Source organism: Schistocerca piceifrons, chromosome X, assembly GCF_021461385.2.
Source record: "Schistocerca piceifrons isolate TAMUIC-IGC-003096 chromosome X, iqSchPice1.1, whole genome shotgun sequence".
NCBI lineage: Eukaryota > Metazoa > Arthropoda > Insecta > Orthoptera > Acrididae > Schistocerca > Schistocerca piceifrons.
This window is the reverse complement of record NC_060149.1, coordinates 411,372,446-411,396,099: the sequence shown is the minus strand read 5'-3', so window position 1 is coordinate 411,396,099 and position 23,654 is coordinate 411,372,446. Positions and strand designations below refer to the sequence as shown.

Here is a 23,654-nt window from a genome sequence, read left to right as displayed (position 1 = left end):
CCATGAACTCGAGGTTTTCTCACCTCCCGCCTAACTGTCATAGTACTTGCAGTGGATCCTGATGCAGTTTGGAATTCCTGTGTGATGGTCTGGATAGATGTCTGCCTCTTCAGCTGGTGGTGGTCTGTGACAGTCAACAGCCGAGGTCGGCCTGTACATTTTTGTGCTGTACGTGCCCCTTCATGTTTCCACTTCACTATCACATCGGAAACAGTGGACCTAGGGTTGTTTAGGTGTGTGGAAATCTCACATACAGACGTATAACATAAGTGACACCCAATCACCTGACCACGTTCGAAGTCCATGAGTTCCGCAAAACATCCCATTCTGCTCTCTCACAATGTCTAATGACTACTGAGGTTGCTGACATGGAGTACCTGGCAGCACAATGCACCTAATATGAAAAATGTATGTTTTTATGGGTGTCCAGATACTTTTGATCACACAGTGTACGTGTAATTGATACAGGTACTTAATGTGTTTGTGTACATAGGTGCTGGTAATTTACATTAAAAGAAATTAGATTTAAAATTTACTTTGCTACCTTAAAAAAATTTTAATGTTATTGTACAAATAAGGGAAGTTGATGTTCCTGGGGTATTTCATTGATTGCTTGAAATTAAACCGTGAGAATCTGTCGTGGTGGTAACCGAAAATCATATATATAAAGATTTTTCTGAAATTATCGATAGATTATTTATGATGAACTGCATTCAAAATTGAAATTGAACAGGTCTGGTTCTTCCAAAATATATGAATGTGGATCACCACTGACAGCTTCTCATGGTTGACCTTCCAGCAATCAATGAATGATCCCAGAAAATTATTCAACAAGCCACTAATGACTGGAAAAATGGAATATTCAATATGTTGATTTTTAGTATATGAATGTCCATGAATATGAAATTATTGGTAAGACTCAATGTCACGTTTGAATTCTCATAAAAAATTTAAATTGTTTTTAGCATATACGGAATTTCCAACCTTGCTTTACAGCTTAAACCTTACATTTAGAATATAATTTGAAGTGTCATGGTGTGCCACAGCACTGAAAAAAAGACGGGTAGAGTGAAGTTTAAGAAGGGGGAATTATTAACACATAGTAACTCATTAAAGGGCTACAGAGAAAGATAACATGATGGAACCACGGAGATCACAGTGCTCAGTTCTGGTATATTTATTTTAAGCAGGACATTTGAAAAGCACAACGAGTTCAGAAGAGTACTACTTTCTGTCATCAACCTGAAATACTACATAAACAAAATTTACGTATGTATTCTTCAAAGCTGCAGAGTTTGGGATGAAAGGTACTTTGCATCCTTATTAGTATTTTCTTTGTACGTCAGTTCACATTTGACACAAGTAAGGAAAGGTAGTCTGTAAGTCACAATTACTATTTCAGTGCAAAATTACAAAATTTCAATGACACTAACAGATATGACACTCACCTGTGATGAGACAAAAGTGCAATCCCTAACTTTCCCCGCAGGAATTAGGAAAAAGTACTGTGGGCTAAGAGCGTCTTTGCTTAAGTCATAGATTTTAACAAAATCAGCTGTAACCAATGCCAACTTTGTTTGTGATCCTGGCAGCCATATGGCTCTTATGATGAAATTTCCAGTCTCTAGTTGAGGATGAAGAACCAAATGATCAACAACAGTTCCACTGCTGCTAAATGTCAGAACATGGCAGTCCTGTAAAAATAATTATGAAAATGTGTGCGCTAAGTGTGAAATAAAAGTCAAAAAATTATTTGATATTCAGTGGAGTACAAAATATTTGCCTCAATATCAGTAAAATACACAAAATTCGTATATAACAGCCACAATACATTCCTCATATCTGGTTTTTTAATATATATATATATATATATATATATATCTTTGTATAGTTTATGTACCCAAAGAGCAAAAAAAAAGAACAATTTTTTACTCTTTTGATGCGCAAATCATTTGCTTTTCAACTTTTAAGGTATGAAAATATTCAACTTACGTGAGTGTACCACAAAACAGACGTGTCTGTAACTTGAAAACAATTGATACTATGAAGATGAAACTGGTGTCAGTGGTTTGGTTTAAGCCTCGATTTGCTGCATAACACAACAATGTTGTAACATTTGGTTGATTTTACTACATTCTGAGAAAACATAAATTTTGAAAATCTCAAAAACATCCCTTTTGTTTCTTGATAAAGAATATTTTTTTTCCATATGTGTGTTTACAAATGCAGTGGTTTAAATGTCAAGATGGAGAAAACATGATTTTTTGAAACATAAAATTAAGAACATAATGTAATCTAAGAGATTTTAGTAACAAATTATAAAATCGGCATTTACCTTGAAAAACCCAAGCTCCAATATTAGGCTTATTAAGATCTAGCCATACAGTATAAACACCATAAGATATTTAAATAACAAAACTTACATGAAAAAGAAACAATTTTTTAAGAACAACCTTAAATAACAGCATTTTAATTTTTTGTCACAAGAATTTTAAGCTATCTTTATTCTGATACAGAGAGTAAAATTAAATATAAAAGCTCCACAAAGGAATCACTTGCAGTATGATACTTAAAGTATCACTCATATGATACCTTTCATTTTGGCCTGTTTTTAAGAACTGATAATACCTCATCCATGGTCAATGTAGAGCCTCTTCCAGTAGGCATCCTGGGCTCAACATTACTGAAGATATGATCAGCTAGCACATTTAAGGTTTCATGTTTTATATCCCTTTTCACATTGGTCTGCACAATCATGCAGCTTTGGTGTAGCAGTTTAACTACATAACTTTTGTGTGTCACTGCTTAAGGCAATTGTAACCAATCCAATTTACATGATACTCACATCATCTTAGGAAGTATGCTGTTTACAATCAATTTGGATATTTTATTTTCCACTCAAGGATTAAGGCTTAATTTCAATGTGTTATTCACATACTGGATTGTGAGTGTGTAGTACAAGTCCTAGAGATGATTTTTTGAATTACTCAATATGGAGCGCCTTTTTCTTTTGCTTTTACCCTGTACTTACACACAGGGTCAGCATGGTTATTATCGAATTTGGATTATTAATGTTAAGTGTGTGGCTGGATGCCCTTTGTCTCACCAACCCCTTACCCCTTGAAAGAGAAATTGAGTAAACCAGTTGTCTGCGTGAAACTTCTCTAAATGTTTGTGGATGATGTCACTGCGGCTGGATGTGGGTACCAGCCTGCTATTCACCTAGTCTGATGTCGTGTGACGCCTAAAAACCACAATCCAGGCTGGCTGGCACACTGCCCCTTGTCATTAACACGTCATACGAATTCAATTTCGGGCCTGTGTGCCTGCCCAAATCCCGAAAGCGCCAAGCAAACACACACGGATAGCCAGGTGGGTGAATTACTGAATATGGATAGTAAATTTATTTCACTTTGTTAGTATTTGTCAGTTGTAACAATTTACATTTGATACCAGGAATGAATGGCTTTTCCAGGCTTGCTTTAGCAGCAGGTCTTGACAGTTACCCCATGTCCATTCTATGCACTTTCACCATGTGTATGGCAAAATAGTGCCATTCTGCGCAAGTTTTGTAATTCTTGTGTAAGGTATATGTTTAGAATTTTTTCCTGAGTGCATATTGTGTAACATTACCACTAGAAAAGGAAAACCTCTTTTGTATGTTAGGCATTTTTTTTCAATACTAACATAAGCTTTGAATGGAAAATATTAAATGTCACTTTATCATGTTCTAAGCAGTCAGGAATAAAGACGTAATTCAGATCTTGAATCACAAATGAGCAATTTGCACCGAAATCATAGATTAGAAGAACTTTCTCCTTTAAGTTATTTTATACAACCAGAAAACTGGTTCATCACATTTTGTACATTAAATATGAACCATCAAAGGAGCTGTGACTTATTTTTTTCAAAAGAAGTTTCTGTGGGGGACTAACATCATTAGTAAGTTGTCTTTACCTGATTCGAAGACGAGGTTTTTTCCCCAAATTTGTCATTCGAAAAACATAGTCATCTTATGGTTACAGATTAAACTATTGCTGAAGAGGTCAATATTTTTGAGTAGCTTAATACATTACTATAGCATTCGTCTTACATTTACTGATGAAGCCTTTGCTTCCGAGGTCACTTGCAGATTTATTTTGAAAAATTCTGAAGAGCAGAACTGGGCAAACAATTCTCTCATTTGAACGGGATCAAAATTTTCTGATACACCAAAGTGCTTGATACAGTACTGACCTTGCTCAAACAATCATGTGACTTTTGACTCACATGACGCTCGTGCAAGAGATGCATGGGACACTATGAGCTAGCCACTACAATGATATAGTGCTCTGCTTAAAATTTGAGGATTTTTTGAAACATGAGACAAAATAGCATTAAATTCTATCATCTTACAAACTCTTGTTGTATCTGAACAGGTTTACAATGAAATTTCTCATACACCTATCGATACTGCGTACAAATACTTATGCCGCTTTTTAAGTAGGGGTAACACTGAAAGGGGAAAATGTTGTCCTTCAGAAAACATTACTCAATTCTAAACCAAATTCAGTATTTTATTTGATGATGAGAGACTGTAATGATTTCCCAAGTGGGTTGCAAATGAATCGGCTGCTGTCCACATGTTACAGTACCATAAAAACATTACTAGCTTTTAATCAGCTTTACAACAACATGGTGACATTCAGGTGAAACAAGAATGCAAACTAAGCCAGAATTAATTGTCTAACAAACAAAATAAATCATATTAAACTCGGTATAATTGTTATTGTGAGAAAAAATTACAGAGGCAAGACCTGTCACGGAAATAGTACCAACAGACATCACTAGATCCCTGTATGAGTGAAAGTTCACAAACTGGACTGAATCATGATTACTATCTTTTATTTATTTATTAGTTGCTGTTGTTACATAGATCCCAAAACCTAGAAGACACTGCAGTCTATGTTTCACACTTGCTCAACCACAGTACTATGAAAGGGTTGGGGATGGAACTGGGATACCAGTTTGGCTGAGAACTAGGATGAGTGCAGAAATGGGAGTGGTGAGTGAGCAGCAAATTTTGTTGTGCTGCCAACCATGGGAATCTATATCATGTACTTTGAATTTTTATGAACATCTACCACGTTTAAGCTGCAGTTTGTCTGAATCAATTTGTAGATAGAATTGAAATGACTTTGAACTTGGACAAATACGCAACAATAGCATACATTGCTGCAGGAGACGGTAAAACTATAGATTAGGGCCAGTGGCATTGCTTACATGTTTCGTGCAGCAATGTTGTCGAGGATCACCGTGAGGTGTGATGGGAATATTTTCACTTGAGTATAGAAGCAAAATCCTCTATGTATTCAGGAAAAAAAGCTCAGTTTTCAGTTCTCACCATAACCAACACCTCAGAAATCACAATATACATTATGTGATCTAAAGTATTCGGACAAGTTTGTGGTGTCCTCCATCAGTAATGCCGAAATTCAATATGGTGTTGGTCCACCCTCAGCCTGGATGACAGCTTCCACTCTCGCAGGCATATGTTCAATCAGGTGCTGGAAGGTTTCTTGGGGAATGATAGCCCATTCTTCACACAGTGCTGCACAGAGGAGGGGCATTGATGTTGGTCGGTGGGGCCTGGCATGAAGTCGATGTTCCAAAACATCCCAAAGGTCCTATAGAATTCAGGTCAGGACTCTGTGCAGGACAGCCGATTACAGGGATGTTGTTATTGTGTAACCACTCTGCCACAGGCCATGCGTTATGAACATGTGCTCGATTGTGTTGAAAGATGCAATCGCCATCCTCGAATTGCTATTCAACAGTGGCAAGCAATAAGGTGCTTGAAACATCAATGCAGCACTGTGCTGCGATAGTGCCACACAAAACAATAAGAGGTGCAAGCCCCCTCCATGAAAAACACGACCACACCATCACACCATAATACCATAATACCACTGCCTCCTAATTGTACTGTTGGCACTACACACGCTGGCAGATGATGTTCACCGGGCATTCGCCATACCCACACCCGGCCATCGGATCACCACATTGTGTACCATGATTCATCACTCCTCACAATGTTTTTCCACTGTTCAATGGTCCAATGTTTACGCTCCTTACACCACGCAAGACATCGTTTGGCATTTACCAGCATGATGTGTGGCTTATGAGCAGCTGCTCGACCATGAAATCCAAGTTTTCTCACCTCCCAGCTAACTGTCTTAGTACCTGCAGTAGATCCTGTGTAATGGTCTGGATAGATAGACTAGGTCAGCCTGTTCACTTTTGTGCTGTACGTGTCCCTTCATGTTTCCACTTCACTATCACATCGAAAACAGTAAACCTAGGGATGTTTAGGAGTGTGGAAATCTCATGTACAGACATACGACACAAGTGACACCCAATCACCTGATCAAGTTCGAAGTCCGTGAGTTCCGCGGAGTGCCCCATTCTGCTCTCTCATGATGTCTAATGACTACTGAGGTCACTGATATGGAGTACCTGGCAGTAGGTGGCAGCACAATGCACCTAATATGAAAAATGTATGTTTTTGGGGGTGTCCCAATACTTTTGATCACATAGTGTCTTTGCAAGAAACAGTCAAATATTTGTGACAACAAAGATAACAATTATACAACTATGGTGATGATTAAAAATAGTGATACTACAGATGTCAGGCTTAGTGAGCAAAAAAGGCAATTATTATAAAAATTAATTTTGTATTATCAAAATATACACAATCAGTAAGTGGTATAATATAAATTTTTTAGGCAGATACTTTATGTCAATAAAACAGTTTGTAACTTTGCTTAGTCAGCATACATATATTAAAAATAAATTTTTCTCAAGGAGACATCATCATCTTTTTCTAAAAAAAGGGGGGGGGGGGCAGGGGGTCATTTTATACTCAGGTGAATCTTGTACTTTAATGGACTAACCCACCCCTGAGAGGTTAAGCAAATCTAATATACTTTTTATCTGTAAAAACTGCAGAGGAGACACTATCATCCAAATGTACAATAAAAGCTCCTACAAAAATTCCAAATGTTTTAACTGCTAATCATTACTTGCAATATGAGCTGACAAGAAAAATGCAATTCTATATTAGAAATCAGTTTCGCTTTCAATCCATTATTTCCTTTATCTTCAAATTTTAACAAAAGCAAACAAAAACACAATTAGAAAACACACACTTTTCTGAAAAAAATCAGAAGGAGCGTTTTTGAGATTCTGAAAATAGCAACTTTTTGGATTTTTGCATTATCAAATCACTCTCACAGAAATGTTATGTTGTGTAACAAATTAAAGCCCAATTTAAGAGCACTGAACAACAACAGACTGACCTGTGCCTGTATTTAATACAGGTGACAACCATGTAACATTCACCTCATACAATTACTGACACAAAGTGCTACAACAACATCAAAACATTATTTATAAGACACATAATAAAGAATATCATATAAAGAACAATAAAAGAATTTCAACACAGTTTCAAAAATAAAATAAAAAAATTAGAAAACGGGAGTGTTACAGAATATTATACAAATGAAACAAAAAATAATGTAATGTATAACATTAGTTAATTTACTTACCTTAAGTCCACATACTGCTAGAAAGTCTTCATTGCATGGATTGCCTGTTATTGACAAAACTGTAAATGGAACTGGTGCAGAGGATAAACGAGTTAGAGTCAGTTTCCTCTTAGAAGCCTCTGGTTGTTTCAACAATGCACTTAACTGTAAAACAGTTATTTTTCCTTTCTCATGAGAAACCGCTGGAAAAAGTAGTATTACGAACATAAAAATTGAAACATATTCTCGAAAATTAAATGGCTATAATCTTTTTAGTTTTCAATATATTTAAACTTAATATGGATTATCTTTACATTTTCAACAGTAATATTTGTTACATTACATAGATATATGGTTAGTGAATATGAAAGCCCCAAACAATTATGTCTAGCATTCCCAAAACAAAGAAAACTGTAATTTAACCAAATACTAATGAACCTGTGATTTCCTGTGTACATGTACAAATCTGTATATGAAAGTACACTTTATATAACTTGACTGTAAATTTTAACTACAAAACATTCAGAAAGATTTATGCTGACAGCAACATAATAAATCGCTATGCATAGGTACCTTCCCCAATAAGAGAAACTGTGAGAAAAGGCAAACTGCTCAAAACAGAAGTGTCAGTATAACAACATGTGGAAGTGGCAGGTGGATAAAACATGAGAAGCAGAAACGTAGTTAGTGATTTTCGTGTTTCATGGACCATATTTGTGATACAGGTTTGCATAGAGATATGGGAACATTTGAAGTTGATGTTGGCAGTCCTGTAAATGTTCAAGAAGTGGGGGAAAATTAAAAACTGCTGAGTAGTAATGGACACTGTAATGGAGTAGTGAGGCAGTGCAGAGAATGCTGTTGCTGTGAGTGCTTATTACCAACGTAGTGACAGCTGCACAAAGACTGTTTTGGCATCACTATAAGATCTCGTCTCAAAATCAAGTTTTTTTTCTTCTCACACAATCAAAATGGGGGATATGTAACTTTGTAGAGACTGGTTCTTCTTCTTCTTCTTCTTTTTTTTTTTTGGGGGGGGGGGGGGGGGGGGGTAGTCCTAGATGGTGAGTACTGTCTGCATGGAAGCCAGAAAACAATGATGTGTAAAGAATCCTTGTTGTTTGGTGTGAAAAACTGTCTTGTCAACTGCGCTCAATCACTGGGGCATGCAAGAAAACTCCATAGCCTTCAATTTCATACTTACAAACATCAACTTGATCAAGAACTGAAACCAAATGATTGTGTGTATAATTATGAGAAAATCTGTCAGCTAAAATCAATGAGAATACTAATTCATTAAAATTTTTTGGATGTCAGATGAGCCTATTTTCACTTTAAGATGATACAGGAATAAGCAGAACATGCGTTACTGGGCGGACTGTTGTGTCATGGGGTGATAGGCTCTTACTTCTTTGAAGATGAGGAAAGCTCCACTATTGGTGTGGCATTTCAATGCTATGTCAACATAATAAACAAATTTTAACTTAAAGTCTCCATTCTCTTCCAAATCTTGACAGTCAGCATACTGGTTTAAACAGGATAGAGTCCCCTTACACACTGCCTGACTGTCTATGGCTACAGCGTAACATCTGTTTGTGGATCATGTAATTTCTATGAATGCTGACATCCTGTGGCTGCGCCAATCTCCAGACCTCTGCCTGTGACTATATTTTACGGTGACAGCTGAAGAGCGTTGTGTACCTGAATTGACCAATAAACCTTGCCCTGCTCAAGACCAAGACTGAAGGCAAAATCATCAACCTACCACAGAACATATTGTGCCATGCTGTGCATATCTCTAGAATAGACTTCCTGAATGGTTGTGACAGAATGGGCAGCACTTAAATGATGTAATTTTTTAAAATGTAAAGCCTAATAAAATTTCCACTTTTTTACAATACACATTTCAGCATCAAATAAAGTTTTGAATGTTTATTCCATTTTTTGTAATTATTTCAAATTTTATCATTTATCTGTGCCACCCTGCACATTGTTATGGTGTGAAACATTGTAAGGGAGGGAGAAAGTAATGAGGAATTATATGCAGAAGTGAAAGCAGAAGACACTAGCTTCTACATCATCATCCATCGATTTTTCCATTATTCCATAAAGTGTTCTTTGAAGAGAGAGTGCCAATAAAAAGTCTGAGGCAGATTAGATAAGAAACCACTGCACTTATAACCTTGTCATACAAGAGTCAGTCAAAAAGCAATACCTCCTTTTTTCTCCTTACCTTAAGTTTGTTAAGTACAAAATTTGAATTTGGTAGTATTCTGCAAGGTTTCTTCTGCAGTCTACCGGAAAAAAAAAACTGTGACTGGAGGTGCAACATGGATTCATTTTTTTGAACTACAATCAAAGAGGCAGTCAATGGAATGGCATCACAAAACTCGCCACAGAAACAAAAGTTCAAAACTGTGTGATCGTTAGAGAAAGTTCAGCTCTAGTATTTTGTGATGCCGAGGATGTGATTATGGCTGACTTTCTGGAGCAAGGATGGACAGTAAATTCTGTCCAATACATCAAAAGCCTCAAACAGATTACAGCACATCTTCAGCGAGTTCGCTAAACAAAAGTTAAGGTGGATGATGTAAATAAATTTGCTTACTGATATGCTAGAAATTATTATTTAATAATGGCCTGAGTGCTGAAACACATATCCAAGTTTCTGCTGGCACTTCGCACATGCTATCATCTATAACTGTTTCACTCATCTACTGCAGAGAGAAGATTTATGTGCATTACATTACACAGGAAACAACACCCGCACTTCTCCAGTTACAGTAAAACCCAATGCTGACGGGAACACCACATTTCATGCAACACGCAAATGAAATGTTCTTTCAGTGAATCTAATGGAAAATGAAGGAATGTTACAACACTTACCAAGATGATGTCTCTTCCCATGAGGGGATGACATACAGCACATTGCTACCCTCCTGATCATCTGTGCAGATAACAGCTGTCTGATAGTTTGACCTTGCTCTCCAGAATATGTCATACGCACATTCTCAAAAGCACCTTCTTGAGAGCCAAGTGTTGGAACCTGAACAATAATTCAAGCAAGATTTCAATGTACTGCAATGAATGCTCAGCAGAATAGTACATTTGCAATGTTCTAGTGTCCATACACATGTGCATTTGTGAGCAACCCCCCCCCCCCTCTCTCTCACACACACACACCACACACACACACACACACACACACACACACACACACACACACAGAGAGAGAGAGAGAGAGAGAGAGAGAGAGAGAGAGAGAGAGAGAGAGAGAGAGATTTGATATGTACAGGACACTGGCTGAGGGTACAAAAAGAAACACCAGATAAACAGAAACAAGAATGATGTTGCTATGTGGCCCGTAACAGCACTCCTCTTGTGAAGTTAAGTATGCACTGATGCCCTGTTCAGACTAAGGACTGGAACTCTTTGTTGCGAACGTTTTGCAGCAGACTTCATCACTCAAAGAATCATGACCGCATATGGGTATGATTCAAGGAGTTCAGGGAGCTGAAAGTTGAATCATCTGCTATGCTGCTGAAAGAAGTACTGTATGTAAATGAAGCAAAGCTGCATACATTGCTGAGGCAGTTTTTTGGAAAACTTTTCACTCTTAGTATAAAAAATTAAAACCCACAGATTTTTGATTCACTTTTTTTCAGTACACAATTGTTCTCAAATGATAGCAAGGAAACTATTGGATAAAAATATCTGGTTCACTCACATTTTAAGTCAAACTTCACAGCCTGATTATGAGGTGGTACTCTTTTCACTCCAGGTCATATTTGGTATGGTATGTTCAAAAAACTTGCAGTGAATTACAAGAGTGAATTGTGATTGTTAATGTGAGGGAAGCAGAAATCGGTACTCTGAAATTATCATTTTTTGACGTGTGTCCATCAACCATCTGTTAAACCATTGTGAAATCTTCTGTCGTCAACCTCAAATAATTTCTGAATCCCATCCAAGAAGATCGTGTCCACATCTTTACGATCTTTAAAATACCTAAATCTCCTTTTTGCCAGCAGAAATTCCTTTACCAGTGTTCTGTATAGTATGGACGTGTCCAAACAAATACTATCTTAATAAGTTAAGGCACATGCACACTGAACACACAGTGCTGAACACATTTTGCCAATTGTTGATAAATGAAAGGAAGAGTCATGCTGTGGAGAGCTGTGGGTCCGAGTTCTGCCATTCAATGCTTGATGGCTATGCCTTTGTTTTCACAGTGGCAGTCGACTAATTCACCACAGTAAAGCCAATCTGCATGAAATATTTATAAATTATATACACGACCCTTCCTTGAAAATCAGTCCACCCATTTTTAAAAATCATATCAAAATCACTACAGTATTTCTTGAGATTAATCTGAGCACACAGAAAGAAGCAAGCAGAGGACTTCAATTTATATTTGCAGAGAAGAGATACTACTCTGTATCTTTGGGAGCAAATACATAAATATTCTGTTGTTAGAGCTGTAAGAAGGCATCAATATTTGGCACCTGAAGAGTTCAGCACTACAAAATGAAACTATTATCTGCTACTTTAGCTTCTAAACTATTTCTTATTCCAGCAAAAATTTTTCTCCTGACTGCTTACCATTAACATCTCTGTCAATTCAAATTTCTTTGGGGTCAGATGCAGAGTAAATAAAGAATCTCTTGCTCTTTTGTAGCTGCCAACAACTTTGCTTGTTCTACAGGCACATTGCATAGCTGGCACAAACCCAATCAATAAATCCATTAGGCATGACATAACACGGTTGTCATTAAGTTCACGAAGAATTTCTTCTCTATGGTTAGCTGGAACACACAAATTTCATTTTTATAAGCAACAAAGATTTTACAATAAAAGAGCACTGATAAAGCAACTTCGTTCAACTACACATATTTTTATCTGCTGAGCAAAAGTTTTAATTTGCTAGTTACTTCAGGACGGTTTGATAATATAAATGTCAAATAACATAATAACTACAGGGTGTTTCAAAAATGACCGGTATATTTGAAACGGCAATAAAAACTAAACAAGCAGCTATAGAAATACACCATTTGTTGCAATATGCTTGGGACAACAGTACATTTTCAGGCGGACAAACTTACGAAATTACAGTAGTTACAATTTTCAACAACAGATGGCGCTGCAAGTGATGTGAAAGATATAGAAGACAACACAGTCTGTGGGTGCGCCATTCTGTACGTCGTCTTTCTGCTGTAAGCATGTGCAACAAGACGAAGTTTTCAACGGGGGTTTAATGTAACCAAAGGACCGAAAAGCGATACAATAAAGGATCTGTTTGAAAAATTTCAACGGACTGGGAACGTGACGGATGAACGTGCTGGAAAGGTAGGGCGACCGCGTACGGCAACCACAGAGGGCAACGCGCAGCTAGTGCAGCAGGTGATCCAACAGCGGCCTCAGGTTTCCGTTCGCCGTGTTGGAGCTGCGGTCCAAATGACACCAACGTCCACGTATCATCGCATGCGCCAGAGTTTACACCTCTATCCATACAAAATTCAAACGCGGAAACCCCTCAGCGCCGCTACCATTGCTGCACGAGAGACATTCGCTAACGATATAGCGCACAGGATTGATGACGGCAATATGCATGTGGGCAGCATTTGGTTTACTGACGAAGCGTATTTTTACCTGGACGGCTTCGTCAATAAACAGAACTGGCGCATATGGGGAACCAAAAAGCCCCATGTTGCAGTCCCATCGTCCCTGCATCCTCAAAAAGTACTGGTCTGGGCCGCCATTTCTTCCAAAGGAATCATTGGCCCATTTTTCAGATCCGAAACGATTACTGCATCACGCTATCTGGACATTCTTCGTGAATTTGTGGCGGTACAAACTGCCTTAGACGACACTGCGAACACCTCGTGGTTTATGCAAGATGGTGCCCGGCCACATCGCACGGCCGACGTCTTTAATTTCCTGAATGAATATTTCGATGATCGTGTGATTGCTTTGGGCTATCCGAAACATACAGGATGCGGCATGGATTGGCCTCCCTATTCGCCAGACATGAACCCCTGTGACTTCTTTCTGTGGGGACACTTGAAAGACCAGGTGTACCGCCAGAATCCAGAAACAATTGAACAGCTGAAGCAGTACATCTCATCTGCATGTGAAGCCATTCCGCCAGACACGTTGTCAAAGGTTTCGGGTAATTTCATTCAGAGACTACGCCATATTATTGCTACGCATGGTGGATATGTGGAAAATATCGTACTATAGAGTTTCCCAGACCGCAGCGCCATCTGTTGTTGAAAATTGTAACTACTGTAATTTCGAAAGTTTGTCTGCCTGACACACACACACACACACACACACACACACACACACACACACACTCAAACTCACACTCACACTCACACTCACACTCCATGATAATTAAAGCTGCAAATATGGCAAACCATATGCAGTTTGTACATATTTTTCAATCTAATAGGTTAATAAAAGTGGTTTACAAGAATATGCAAAAATATAGAAAGATACAAGAATGATAAAGGAGAAAGAACAAGGAGCTACAAAATATTTGATTTTTGAATTAAATGTAGATACCATGTGAAAATTTTTTGAAATGGAGTAGCAGGAGAGTAGTGGGGCACAATAGCAATGTGTCAGACAGAAGAAGACCAGATATTCATGACTTTGGAATATCTGAACACACAAGCAAAAGCAGTCACTATATACCCAGCACTGGCAGATTTCTAAACCCTAACTGGAAAATATGACATAGGTGCTTTCACCACTGATACTGTACAAGGTCTCTTAAGTTTCAAATTGTTTAATCATTTTTTGTTTGTGTGTACACATATTCATTTATGTCTATTTTTACTTCACCATCCCCTTCCCCTGAACACCACCACTTCATTCCTAACTACTATTCCCCCTCTAATCTTCTCTATATGCTACTTCTTTTGCGTTTAGCAACCACTTTTGAACTCATTAGCAACAGCTCACCAACAGAATTCTTATGCCCACCTATCTCTCCTGACAATCATATAAAATGCCAGCATCATTCCTGGCAAATACTTTGTGTACAGACAAAGCAGTAGCTAATAACTGTTGATACATTTCACTATTTTGAATGACCAGTTTCAAATGGAGTAAGTGCCATCACAGTATGAAAATGAGTTGAGAAGAGTCATGAAACCCCCTGTGATAATAATATGGTAAACTGACCATCGCCTTCTCAAAAATAATGTATGTTGAAAGCTACAGTAGCACAGCAACACTAAACGCTATAAAATCTGACTGACTGCTACAGTTTCAATTATCACCTAAATACTGTGGAATTACCACAGGCCAAAATTATGAGGGACAGCCATGAGCACAGACAGAACTTGCCACATTTTGAGCCTAATAATGCTTCCCAATTCTCATCCCAGGACCCTGTATTTGCCAACTGTATGCTCACTCAATGTGGGACATATTTCCCAGGGAGCTCACCCCAAGGTAACAGCCACAAGGCATGTATAACTTCAGAAATTCTACACAGACAATGAGAAATAATGTTTCTTTTAACACTTCCTGAATGTAATGAAATTTCTATTGCTATAATAATGAATAGAAATGTGATCGTTATAATTCTGAATGAACAAATCCATTTTTTACAATCAACCATCCTTATCACACGAGTTCTGACAAAACCTCACTAATTTACTCTACAAGATGAACTCAACAGCATCAATGCCATTTTAAAATATACACCTGCACTATTGAAATGACTGCCAAATAATCCTCAAAATCCTATTAAGATGCTTAGGGCAGAAACATAAGATGGAGCAATGTAACTAAGAATCACAGCTTTGGTAGTGTCTGAAACTTCAAAAGCAAATATATAATCATTTGTGACAACTAACATCCCTTTGGAGAAGGCTTATTTTGAAACTTTAAAAAGCAGTACAAAGGAGAGGATGGAATATTTAGCCTTGTAAAACATGTTTAGTGTCGTCAAACAGAAATGACACACTTACCAATTATTTTTGAAGTATGATGAGACTGCTTTGCTGCTTCTGCATTAGCAGTTCCTTCTGTACCAGATTCCACATGAACAGGAGAGACATTCCGCTGCTGCATTGGAGTGGATGACAATGGCTGATCAGCCGAGGGCATGTTCTGTGTATGGGCATCCTCACTTGCCAGACGGCTACGTTTTGATAAAGCCTGAAATAATTTGGAAACAGCATATTTTACTGCCTTTGTCAAGTTATTTTCATATATAACCTTTACATAATTCAAATCTTCATGTTACATCTTTGTGTTTCGATCAATACTGTGGAAAACAGAAAGTGGATTCAATCAGAATGTTTACTGTGGTCTAGAATGTTATCATACAAGAATGGAATATCTTGATGATCCCTCTCACACCTGCAATAAGTCTAATTCAACAAAATGGGTGTCATTTTATTTCAGAACAAAAACAGCAACAGTCACTTTAAACAATTTTGATATTGCTTACAATTTAGTGACTTGTTGGCTCTACAATAAGCACACTTCACCCAAGCCCTCAGATGTGTTCCTGGCACTGGAATTATTTTTTTTGTAACATTTCTGTACTCAGCTTTTTAATACATGGTTTAGCTCTATAAAACTCCTAATTATGCACAGCAGCACAATACTCCTTGCTTTTATGTTTCTGCATGTCTGCCCAGGTTTCTTATGTGACTGCCTTTTTTTGAAATACGCCTAGGGTGAGGAGGCTTTGGAAGGGGGCAACTTCACTAGGCTGGATACGTGGTGGATAATACTTCTACAGCAAAAAGATTGAGATATTGTTATTTATCAATAATAAGTTTTATTAGTACACAGACAATCACACAAGACATGGAATATTGGCAAAGATCAGCAATTACTGTGTTCAGCAATTCAGTAATTATGTACATATTGCTGTAAATTCACCATCACCCACATCTGTGGTACAATGAAATACTACTACTACTACTACTACTACTACTAATAATAATAATAATAATAATAATAACAATAAAAGTAATTAGATGACAATCTCAAATAAAAAGGTTACTGTCAATATGCACAGAAACTTATACCAACATAAAGGTGGAAAAAGGAAAATTAGGGTTTAACATCCAGTTGTTGATGATGATGATGATGGAATACAAACTTGATGGTGGATGGTGGGGTAGGGAAGGAAAATGGTCATGTGCTATTCAAAAACACCATTTCAACATTTGACTTAACGACTCAGGGAAATCACATCAAACATTGAACTGTGTGGTCAGATGGGAATTTGACCCTCAGTCCTCCCAAATTCAAAACTAGGGTGTTAATCACTATGTCATGTCATTAATATCTTAATTATGGCATTAAGAAGCCCAGCATGCACAAGTTAACCTCACAAAGAATATGACACGTAATTTGAATGCCCAGTCTGTACAGAACACAAATGCTAACTGATTTAATGTGGTGCTAGCCCGAGAAAGGAGACTCTGTGTCCATCAGATGGGTTAACAAAACTTGCCACCAAAAACAAGTCATAAATGAGAGGAGACTGATAATTTCTTTTAAAAGATTTTTGTTTCTAGCCACTAATGATGCTTAGTTATGGTAAAACAAATTTTAACACACAAAGAGCCCAAACAAAAGGCATCAGAAAAATGTGTTACAATACTTTTCCACCTAATCAGAGTACCATAAAAAAATAAAATGAGTCATCAATCTTTTGCTTATTTTGGAGTGAGACTGATCATATCTATTTCTTGTTACAGCAACCACAAGTGATTCCTCAAATATCTTGGGAACTTTGGTTAAGCCATTTTTGAGATTATACAGAAAATTAAGTGGGGGTTGATGAATTAGAATAATAAATTGTTCTAGATTTTTTATCCCCCCCCATGAACCATGGACCTTGCCGTTGGTGGGGAGGCTTGTGTGCCTCAGCGATACAGATAGCCGTACCGTAGGTGCAACCACAACGGAGGGGTATCTGTTGAGAGGCCAGACAAACGTGTGGTTCCTGAAGAGGGGCAGCAGCCTTTTCAGTAGTTGCAAGGGCAACAGTCTGGATGATTGACTGATCTGGCCTTGTAACAATAACCAAAACGGCCTTGCTGTGCTGGTACTGCGAACGGCTGAAAGCAAGGGGAAACTACAGCCGTAATTTTTCCCGAGGGCATGCAGCTTTACTGTATGATTACATGATGATGGCGTCCTCTTGGGTAAAATATTCCGGAGGTAAAATAGTCCCCCATTCGGATCTCCGGGCGGGGACTACTCAAGAGGATGTCGTTATCAGGAGAAAGAAAACTGGCGTTCTACGGATCGGAGCGTGGAATGTCAGATCCCTTAATCGGGCAGGTAGGTTAGAAAATTTAAAAAGGGAAATGGATAGGTTGAAGTTAGATATAGTGGGAATTAGTGAAGTTCGGTGGCAGGAGGAACAAGACTTCTGGTCAGGTGACTACAGGGTTATAAACACAAAATCAAATAGGGGTAATGCAGGAGTAGGTTTAATAATGAATAGGAAAATAGGAATGCGGGTAAGCTACTACAAACAGCATAGTGAACGCATTATTGTGGCCAAGATAGATACGAAGCCCACGCCTACTACAGTAGTACAAGTTTATATGCCAACTAGCTCTGCAGATGACGAAGAAATTGAAGAAATGTATGATGAAATAAAAGAAATTATTCAGATTGTGAAGGGAGACGAAAATTTAATAGTCATGGGTGACTGGAATTCGAGTGTAGGAAAAGGGAGAGAAGGAAACATAGTAGGTGAATATGGATTGGGGGACAGAAATGAAAGAGGAAGCCGCCTGGTCGAATTTTGCACAGAGCACAACATAATCATAACTAACACTTGGTTTAAGAATCATGAAAGAAGGTTGTATACATGGAAGAACCCTGGAGATACTAAAAGGTATCAGATAGATTATATAATGGTAAGACAGAGATTTAGGAACCAGGTTTTAAATTGTAAGACATTTCCAGGGGCAGATGTGGACTCTGACCACAATCTATTGGTTATGACCTGTAGATTAAAACTGAAGAAACTGCAAAAAGGTGGGAATTTAAGGAGATGGGACCTGGATAAACTAAAAGAACCAGAGGTTGTACAGAGATTCAGGGAGAGCATAAGGGAGCAATTGACAGGAATGGGGGAAATAAATACAGTAGAAGAAGAATGGGTAGCTTTGAGGGATGAAGTAGTGAAGGCAGCAGAGGATCAAGTAGGTAAAAAGACGAGGGCTAGTAGAAATCCTTGGGTAACAGAAGAAATATTGAATTTAATTGATGAAAGGAGAAAATATAAAAATGCAGTAAGTGAAACAGGCAAAAAGGAATACAAACGTCTCAAAAATGAGATCGTCAGGAAGTGCAAAATGGCTAAGCAGGGATGGCTAGAGGACAAATGTAAGGATGTAGAGGCCTATCTCACTAGGGGTAAGATAGATACCGCCTACAGGAAAATTAAAGAGACCTTTGGAGATAAGAGAACGACTTGTATGAATATCAAGAGCTCAGATGGAAACCCAGTTCTAAGCAAAGAAGGGAAAGCAGAAAGGTGGGAGGAGTATATAGAGGGTCTACACAAGGGCGATGTACTGGAGGACAATATTATGGAAATGGAAGAGGATGTAGATGAAGATGAAATGGGAGATATGATACTGCGTGAAGAGTTTGACAGAGCACTGAAAGACCTGAGTCGAAACAAGGCCCCCGGAGTAGACAATATTCCATTGGAACTACTGACGGCCGTGGGAGAGCCAGTCCTGACAAAACTTTACCATCTGGTGAGCAAGATGTATGAAACAGGCGAAATACCCTCAGACTTCAAGAAGAATATAATAATTCCAATCCCAAAGAAAGCAGGTGTTGACAGATGTGAAAATTACCGAACTATCAGCTTAATAAGTCACAGCTGCAAAATACTAACACGAATTCTTTACAGACGAATGGAAAAACTAGTAGAAGCCAACCTCGGGGAAGATCAGTTTGGATTCCGTAGAAACACTGGAACACGTGAGGCAATACTGACCTTAAGACTTATCTTAGAAGAAAGATTAAGGAAAGGCAAACCTACGTTTCTAGCATTTGTAGACTTAGAGAAAGCTTTTGACAATGTTGACTGGAATACTCTCTTTCAAATTCTAAAGGTGGCAGGGGTAAAATACAGGGAGCGAAAAGCTATTTACAATTTGTACAGAAACCAGATGGCAGTTATAAGAGTCGAGGGACATGAAAGGGAAGCAGTGGTTGGGAAGGGAGTAAGACAGGGTTGTAGCCTCTCCCCGATGTTGTTCAATCTGTATATTGAGCAAGCAGTAAAGGAAACAAAAGAAATATTTGGAGTAGGTATTAAAATTCATGGAGAAGAAATAAAAACTTTGAGGTTCGCCGATGACATTGTAATTCTGTCAGAGACAGCAAAGGACTTGGAAGAGCAGTTGAATGGAATGGACAGTGTCTTGAAAGGAGGATATAAGATGAACATCAACAAAAGCAAAACAAGGATAATGGAATGTAGTCTAATTAAGTCAGGTGATGCTGAGGGAATTAGATTAGGAAATGAGGCACTTAAAGTAGTAAAGGAGTTTTGCTATTTGGGGAGCAAAATAACTGATGATGGTCGAAGTAGAGAGGATATAAAATGTAGGCTGGCAATGGCAAGGAAAGCGTTTCTGAAGAAGAGAAATTTGTTAACATCCAGTATTGATTTAAGTGTCAGGAAGTCATTTCTGAAAGTATTCGTATGGAGTGTAGCCATGTATGGAAGTGAAACATGGACGATAAATAGTTTGGACAAGAAGAGAATAGAAGCTTTCGAAATGTGGTGCTACAGAAGAATGCTGAAGATTAGATGGGTAGATCACATAACTAATGAGGAAGTATTGAATAGGATCGGGGAGAAGAGAAGTTTGTGGCACAACTTGACCAGAAGAAGGGATCGGTTGGTAGGACATGTTCTGAGGCATCAAGGGATCACCAATTTAGTATTGGAGGGCAGCGTGGAGGGTAAAAATCGTAGAGGGAGACCAAGAGATGAATACACTAAGCAGATTCAGAAGGATGTAGGTTGCAGTAGGTACTGGGAGATGAAGAAGCTTGCACAGGATAGAGTAGCATGGAGAGCTGCATCAAACCAGTCTCAGGACTGAAGACCACAACAACAACAACAGATTTTTTATTTCAATTGTGTTGTAGAAATAATATCAAAATTAAAATGAGAAAAACTGAGATGTTTATGGCTATGAATGTTTAGCATTCCTTAACATCAGTAGCCTTTGGAAATGCATACTTTAAACAATCACATCCTTCGATAGAAGGTAATGGTAAGATGCATAAGATGACCTGCACAGGCTGTACTGAGATGTCAGTTTCTTCAACTCTAAACAATTTGTGAGACTCACCAATTTGTCTCATTCCGAGTACCTCGATTTCCCAGTCTTCCAGAATTTCTGGCACTACACACGCAAATCTGTAATCTGTGGGTATTTTCTATAGCTTTCTCAAAAAAAAATTCACAGGTACAAATGAACATTTCTATAAATTGTCTACAACTGCTTCTGCAAGATCCTGCACATTATGTTCACTTTACTTGTTGACACCACCTCCCCCTAAGACCCTTCTGAGTACACATCTCTTCTAGACCTGAAGAAAGTGACAGATTTTTTGTATTTGGTGGCATTCAAATATATTACACTATGAACACTACAAAGAGAGAGAGAGAGAGAGAGAGAGAGAGAGAGAGAGAGAACGAACATCTGGACTGAGGTGAAATAGTAAATAGTCTCCCAGAATAACTTTAACACCTTCCAGATGCTAGGCATGTGAAAGAAAAGTTTTTTCAAACCAGTCCATAAATGTTGGCATTCAAATTCAACTATGTGAAGCACAATTATATCAAGCCGTAGCAGCACACCATGATTTGTTGCAGCAAAGGTTGGCCTTTGTGAACATTTTCCAACCACAGTTTCTGAAAATACTCATACCTCTGTCTATCACATAGAGAGGGAGTAAGTCACCAGCAGCTGACCCCAAAGATAATGATGCTTGTTTCAGACTTATAGTGACTGGATATCTGTTCATGGCATTTCTTACCATGTCTATCAGTAACAAATGATTTTCCAAGATCGACACTGACGTTGGTTTAATCATAATCTAACACAATACATGGAGGGACACTAGCAAGGTTATCTTTAAAATTTATTACTAGCTATACGACTACGTATTGCATTACTTGTATAGCACTACAGTGTGGTCCGTCTCACCCTGTTGGACTTATATGGTTTTAGCTAAGAAATTGTACCACACTGCAGATAATGAAGACTACTAAAATAGACAGAAAACAATAATATAAAATACTATGTCCAGACAATAACACACAAAAACAATTCTAACTTATATTCAAAAGTATTTTGCACCACAAAAATGGGTAAAATTGTAAGCAAATTTTATCCTTTTAACAGACTGCACAGGTCAATACTAGATTTGCTCACCAATGGGAATCCCCTTTGAAGCCATGTAAGTCTCTGCCAACATGAAGAGAGCAAACATTTGTCTTCATATTATCTGGAAATTAATTGCCCCACAGACAACTATATAGTCACCATTCTTATCGTGTAATATCAATCTCACCCAATTCTATGATATGTAAACAAACACAAATGTGAACCAAAAGAACAGATAAAAAGTAATCATCACACAATATGTGGACTATACACTAATGGTTGGTCATAGTGTATCTTGGGCAGCTGTGTTCTCTGACAATTAACTTCTGCCTGAACTTTTTGATTAACAGTTTCTACTGTTCTCTTAAATTATATCAGATTCAGAGGGGCTTGTGAATTCTGCAGATGATTTATAATACCATGATAAAAGATTTACTTGTCTCCTGAAACTGTAGACAGACAGAGGATCTAGCACTAAAATCTGCAGACTGAGTATGTTGATCATTGTATATGGTCATTCAGAAAATTTATTATTAATAGTGATGTATAATGGAAAGTTGACAACAAATTTTAATAATCCAAAGACATTTTCCCTTGAAATTGATCTCTGGCAACCCATTTTGGGACTCATTAAGTAATTATTATCATTATCATTATTACTATTATTATTATTATTATTATTATTATTATTATTATTATTATTAGTAGTAGTAGTAGTAGTAGTAGTAGTAGTAGTAGTCTTCTTAATCCGTAGATCTCTTTTTACAAGGATATAGGACATGTCAAAATATTTACAAGTTTATATCAATTTAAAATAAACTAATTCGTATACACATATATTTACAGACTTCTAGTTAGAGACAATCATTAGATTTACTCCTGATATACAATACTTTTTTTTTTTTTACAAATAACTTTTTAAATAATGTAATGCCACACTGTTCACTCATATCTCACTATCAGTCACTGCACACACTATACACACACTGTTACATAACATTTCACTCACTACACACACTAATTAAGAAGAACATACAAAAATTACTAACATACAACATCTGTTAAGGACCAACCATTGGTCATAATTATCACAGGTACCCAATTACAAAATGTGTCAAATTCTACATTCTTGTGCTTAAAACATAATACCACCCTGCTTACAAACAAACCTAGACCACTGTCACATGTATACATGCTGCACTCACATACATTTAACTGTTTTAGCACCTTATAGTAATTGTCATATGTGTTCCAAAATTTTATCTGCTTCAGATTCACTAGTATCATCATCATGGTCTCTCAACTTCTTGTGTTGGCACCATTTTTTTTAATGCATTTCACCTGATCCTCTCCACATAAACTTATCAACTTCTTCAATGTTAACTCCTATCTCTCTGAAGGCTCCATGGCTCCATCTGTAGTAAAACCACTTCAAATAACTCTGCATTGGAATATGTCACGCCTCCACAGCATAGGTATATCAGACAATGTATGTGAAATATCAAATATTATCTGTTGAGTTCCCTCAAGGGCCTGTTGATGCCTTTACTTACAAGAATACCTCACAAAGGCCAGCCATAAATCTCTCAGTATCAAGTTGTAAGAGATATTAGCAATGTTCCTTACTTTTGCCAAACCTGACAGTTATTGCAAAGTGAAA

The 23,654-nt window shown here is 37.6% G+C and overlaps 1 protein-coding gene across 1 annotated transcript in view; it reads right to left on the bottom strand.

The window, feature by feature from the left end:
• Window positions 1-23,654, bottom strand: part of LOC124721530 (protein purity of essence) — a 482,247-nt gene that overhangs the window by 252,993 nt on the left and 205,600 nt on the right. Inside the window, exons 30-34 of the mRNA XM_047246550.1 lie at window positions 15,557-15,746; window positions 12,174-12,376; window positions 10,455-10,614; window positions 7,590-7,771; window positions 1,449-1,694 (exon numbers count right to left, since the gene is read on the bottom strand). Coding sequence (XP_047102506.1) covers window positions 1,449-1,694; window positions 7,590-7,771; window positions 10,455-10,614; window positions 12,174-12,376; window positions 15,557-15,746 — 981 coding nt within the window. The remainder of the gene's footprint in view (window positions 1-1,448; window positions 1,695-7,589; window positions 7,772-10,454; window positions 10,615-12,173; window positions 12,377-15,556; window positions 15,747-23,654) is intronic.